Raw genomic sequence first — 6,000 nt, forward strand, 5'->3', positions numbered from 1 at the left:
TCTTAATGTCTGTGATTTTTAAAAATAGTAGACCTTAAAAGTCATTAAATAGTCTTTAATTATAATTTGTGAGTTCTTAACTGCCACAAACACTTTATCTAATTCCATTTATCTGTCTTTTATTTTTTCTCAAAATAAGTCAAGCTTGTCTGCATAAAAAGTCAACATATCTGATGATACAAATATTATAACCAACTTAATACTGTCCTTTTACTTTACACTTACCTGTTGGCAAAATGTAGATTAGTCTAACTCACTGTATTAACCCAGTTCCTATATAAAACTGCCTCTGCATGGGAGAACACATATAATACATACTTTTCAATGCATGAAAAAGAAAAAGATAGTTTGTCCAAATATCAGTCTTAAATTTGGTTTAAAATTATCTTTAAAGACCTTAAAAAATGCATATTAGTATGATTTGAAGTGAAAGTCACAGTCAGAAAAAAAAACATTCTTTCAATGCAGTTTGATTTACAACAGCGCAACAGTACACAAGCTGTGGTCTAAACAATATCAGCTGATCAAAGAGCCAAAGTCCCAACTCTCCCTGTGACTAATTTGCATCTTCAGATGAAATGAATTGTGTAACATCCCACAGGGTATAAAGAATAAATTTAACAGGTACCTTTATTTAGTAAAAGCTAAAGATTCACCTGTGGCCTTCTTTTAAATGTTTGCGCTTTGTACTAACTTCTTGAATCAAGCTGCTTTAAAGAAGCAGGGTGGTCTGTCCTTGCTTTTGCCTTTTGTGCTTTTCATCTGACGGTCTCATTCTTGTTTGGCATATTACTACTAATATGAAATCTCTCTGGGATTGCACACTCACACACTCACATCATTTTATTATAACAAAAACTATAAAAAGAAACATTTTTCTGCTGTGTTTTTACTGTACTTTGTCACACTGCACAGACTGAACGGTTTCTTGAAGCATTTAACTTATTCTTGCTTTTGTTCTTATTTTCCGAGTGTTCCATATAATCTGCTGCTTTGAAATAATTCCTGATTTTTACATGCGCTTTACTCACAATCCTCTTTCTGTCTGTTGTTTTTGGCTTTCATTTCTGTGTTTTATGGTTTAGTCTTTTATAAATTGTGCCTGTTATGGATCTTTTATGGCAAACATTCCTGTTTCTCACTAACTTGCTGAGGTGATGGTCTGATTGTGAGGCTTTGACTGCATGCTGGCCATGACTTTCGATATAAATTGAACGATAAAGTCTTTAGCTTGTGATGAGTCAAAACTCTGAGGAAAAGAAATGTCTTTACTGTCTGACCTTTCTGTTGATGAGTACTTAAAAGTGCACACTTAGTTTGTTTCCAACCTTCCTAAACCAAAGTGAAAATCCAAAGTGACCACTGTGTTTAAATGCTGCTGATAAACGGAGTAATTGGCTTACAGATTTTACAGACCGGTGTTCCACTTTAACTTTTCTTTAAGTTTTCTTTGATACACCAAGTTGTGAATTTCAAACATCTTCAATTTGCTAATTGTGTGACGTTTTTTTTTCTCTCTCTCTCTCTCTGTTTTTCTCCCAAATCTATTTTCCCTCTCTCCCGACATGGATCCAATCACTCCTCTGGACAACAATCATTTTCTGCCTTGATGAACATCACCTGTGATTGGATCAAAAAACTCTTCCTGTCACCTGAACCCTCTCCTGACCAATCACACGGCTCTGCCTCCCATTCAACCATTTCTAATGGTTCTGCCCTGTGTGTGTGTGTGTGTGTGTGTGTGTGTGTGTGTGTGTGTGTGTGTGTGCGCGTGCGCGCGTGGGTGCCTGCCCCTCACCCCCCACCCCCCCCTCCTCTTTCCAAACTCCCCTTGTATCTCTTCTTCCTGGTCTGTGGAAAGCAAATGAAGAATCTTGGGCGGAAGGCAGTTTCTGCGTGCTCGTTAAAAAGAACAATCTTTGCCAGAGGAAAGTGCTGCAGCAACTGTGCTGCAGAACGTGCTCGCAAAAGGGGTGACGGGACATACTCACTGGGCATAAAGGGAGTGCGGGGGGGACGTGGGGGCACAGGGGGCACCCCTCCTTCTCGAACCCCCCTGCCCACTCATTCACAGTCACATAATTTATAAGAGAATCTGTGCCTCTTAAAGGGACTGCATCGGAGGTGCGATGACAGGACTACAACAAACCTACCTTCTTTCTGTACGGGGACACACACACGTGGTCAGGGTGTAAAACGACTGGGACTTATTTCAAGAACAAACGAGCAAATGAAAACAAAAGTGAAAACAAACAAAAGAATAAAAAGTGTCGGTATTTTGTTACCAAAGCATCGATGCCAAAATAATTGAACCTTCTTTTTTGTTGCCAGTGTAGGAAGCATAGCTTAAAACAGGAGCCACTCAGCCTGTGAATCTGAATACGTCTGTGTGCATTTTTATTTTTGGCTCCTCTTCCTCCTCTCTTTCCAGCGTTAATGATAAACAGATGGAAAGTGAATATACAGTAGGAAAGGCCCTGGTTTTTCTGCCTGTAAATATACGTGAAAGGAAAAAAAAAAAGAAGCTCACTCAGTAATGTGAAAATAATGTCTGTCTGGGCTGACTTTGGCTGTGTAGGGGAGGGAAGACAAATTCACACACACAGTTATACACACACAAACACACACACACACACAGACAACGATACATACCACTCACATGAATACGAACTCAGACACATCAATCAGCCACCACTTGAATGCTACAGTGTCACCGTATACCAAGACTGATGCACGTTATTGACCAAAATCACCTCATTTCATTTATTTAAAAACATGAACCTGCCCTCCGAGTAGTGTGTGTGTTTGTCTTTATTGGTGTGCGTCAGAGAATGCCATTAATACTTAATGTAAGCCCAGACAGCATTGATTCATTCCAGAGGTACTACAAGACAAGTCGATAGTCATTCCTTCCGGAGCTTTCTGCAGGGAAGGAACCGCTGCAGTGAGTCATAACGAATTTGTGGTACTAGGGATGCACCGATGCCCATTTTTCACTCATGGTGCAGATTCTGGATCCCAAACTTTTGCCCAAAACAAAGTATTGATTCCATCCATTACTGTGACAGAACAATTTAAAGCTCCATCATCACTTTGTTGTCACTAGGTTATATAATTAAAAAATCGCTCAAATCTGTGACAGGGAATTCTCTTTATGTGTTGGTTTTGCCATATGTGACCCAGATAAAGGGAATTTTCCAGTTCTTATATTTTATTTGTATTGGTGCATCCCTACACGTTACTGTTCTTAAATAACATAGAGTGTTAGAAGTTTCTACTCTTCGTCATTCCATTGAAATGGCAATACATATCAACAGAAGTATTTCTCTACACTTTCAACACAGAAGGTCAATGATCGGCACAGGAAATATTCTGTTGTTCTCGAGTTTCATGTGCAGGTAAAAGGTCTCTGACAGGCAGCAAACTGCTGTTTTGCTTTCAGTTATTTCAAAAGGGATTTTGTTCAAAAGTTATACATAAAAACACATTTGGGAGTAGAATTTTGTTCAGTAAATCTATAGGCTATATATTAAGATGGAAAGTGTGTCTCCACTTACTGTTACTGTGCAAAAATGAAGCCAAAATATTAAATATTATGCCATCTTGCGCTGGTGATGTCATTTGGAGAATGCGCAGTAGCAATTTCTACGGTCTTGAGTTCCGACGAGCAGTGCCATTGATCTTGAGCACACTGATTGGCACACATATCTGTCAATCGGGAATTTAACCCCCTTTGTTATAGCATTAAATAACTAGTTATAATCAGTGGTGTAGTAGTAGTTGATTAGGTGGGTGTACTAATAGGTAGATGGTTAAGTTACTCTGGAGGAAATTGGTATACTCTCTTAAATATTCCAGTAGCTTTTAGGCCGATGGGTGGTTATACTCTATACGGCCAGAAAAAGGGGTGGATATACCCCATAGATTTGCATATACCCTCCACTACACCACTGGTTATAACTGAACTTATCAGAAAAACAAACACTTGAACATACATCAGTGTGATACAAAGCCTGCGCAGTAGCCATCTCCGCGTTGGTGGAGTTCCCGCACATACGCCCGTCCGACCAAGTCACACCCCTGTTTTATAGCATCAAATAACTAATTAAAACTAGATTTATCAGAAAAATAAACACTTGAACAAACATCAGGGATAAAAACTACCTAAAATGACAGAAACTATCTTTGGAACCAATGTATTTGATGTGTACTTTGAGTATTTAGTTTGGCCCATGTCCCATTTGCTAATATAAAGGGGGTGGGGTTTATGACCTATACTGCAGTCAGCCACCAGAGGACGATCAAGATATTTTGGCTTAACTTTTGGGGAGCTGTCATGTCGTCCATCTTTATTATACAGTCTGATTTAAACCAAGGAAAATCAGAAAACAAACACAGTGAGGCAATCATTTTTTTCTATTTACGTTATAACTGTAAAAATGAACTGACAGCATCACTGCAGAACAAGGAGTGTGTCCGAAACGTTAAATCATATTGAGCCAAAACTGTACTCATGTTAAAGCTGACGGACTCTTGTCTGTCTCCGAACCTTGCTTGATGAAACTCAAAGGTTATTCTGGTGGTGCTGGTTTCTAATTAAGAGCAGCAAATATAATGTTTAAGATTCGTATTCTATTTGTGTGGGTTTTTACACCCACAGCTTGAGCATTTACAGTATTAGATGAATTGTTGTACTGTCAACTGGTTATGGTTCTTGATGATTTGTAATAAAGATTGATGACTCCCCTGTTTTGGTTAACAAAAACTTATTCTTGGTCATTGTTTAAGATGACTTGAATTGACTTTAGATTGTGTGGAAGTAGACGCACACACACACCCCTCGTATAAAAGCTGTTTTTATTGTGTACCTGTGACATATCTGTGACAATGCATTATTAATGTTACTCAAAGTCCTAGTTTTGAAAATCTTTTTTTTTACTTAAGTGTTCTTATTAAAATGTTTAATCTGTTCATGTTTTTGTTTTATTTTCAGTTCTCATTGATTAGTTTTTTATTTCATCACTTAGCATTTTTGCTTATCCTTTCCAAAACACTTGTTTCCTTGTTTTTTTTTTTTTGTTTGTTTTTTTTCAAATGCATGAAATGGAAAAACATCATTGACATTCAGATCATTGTTCCCAGAAACTTTTAGTTTTTCATTGCTCAACCAGGTTGATTAAATGAAATTCCACATGCCGTAGGCAGTGCACTTAAAGGGAGACATGTGCACTCACTGACAATTAGGTGGAAGTTAGAAACAGGCCGGTGATGCAAGGTTTTGCTGCTTTGTAATAGGTGCAACCCCTAGATGTACTTATTTTCTAGTTATTCTTTTTCTGTTTATCAGCATTTTCTTTTCTCTCCATATAGCAGCAATGAACACTGTAGCCGCAGACCTAAAACAAAAACAAAAACTCCAAGGCTATAATTTGAATAATGCCAAAGTATACTGCTGCAGAATTAGTTCTGTTTGAAGAGGACACTTTCCTGATTGTGAGTAGCTGAATATTAACCATAAGATGTTTATTGTTAGGTAGTGATATTTGAAAGCATTTTTAACGTTCATCCAACAGCCTTCCAGAAAACATGTTAATGCTTGTGGTCAGTCTTAATACACTTGCAGTATTTATATATTATTTATATTTTTTCTCTTGCATAGAATAAAGCAAACTTTATATATTATTGATAATTTTTCTCTTGCATACAATTAAGCAGGTGTTTTAAAAGTAACTACAGTCAAACTCCCTGTCACCCCCATAAACCCGTCTTATTTTCTTCCTCTCCATGTTGTTGAGATGGTATATTATATTGGCAAATGTGTAACAGCAAGAATTTAAATGAGTGGATTTGACTAAAATCATTCTTTTGAAGAGCTTATTTATCCTGTTAAAGTCACACTGTCATATTCATTACTTTGACACTGAACCAGGGAAATACTTGTTTTAATTATCTGTGTAAATGACTCAACACAGGTTATTTGCATGTAATGCTCGAGTTTTG

The 6,000-nt window shown here is 37.5% G+C and overlaps 1 protein-coding gene across 1 annotated transcript in view; it reads left to right on the plus strand.

Moving 5' to 3' along the window:
- The window catches only part of pcsk5b (proprotein convertase subtilisin/kexin type 5b), a 70,291-nt gene extending 65,320 nt beyond the window's left edge, over nt 1-4,971 (plus strand). The window contains exon 20 of the mRNA XM_042487824.1: nt 1,862-4,971. Within this exon, the coding sequence (XP_042343758.1) occupies nt 1,862-1,977 (116 nt within the window). The 3' untranslated portion in view covers nt 1,978-4,971. The remainder of the gene's footprint in view (nt 1-1,861) is intronic.
- Nucleotides 4,972-6,000: the final 1,029 nt, after the last annotated feature.

This window comes from Plectropomus leopardus, chromosome 6 (assembly GCF_008729295.1).
Source record: "Plectropomus leopardus isolate mb chromosome 6, YSFRI_Pleo_2.0, whole genome shotgun sequence".
NCBI lineage: Eukaryota > Metazoa > Chordata > Actinopteri > Perciformes > Serranidae > Plectropomus > Plectropomus leopardus.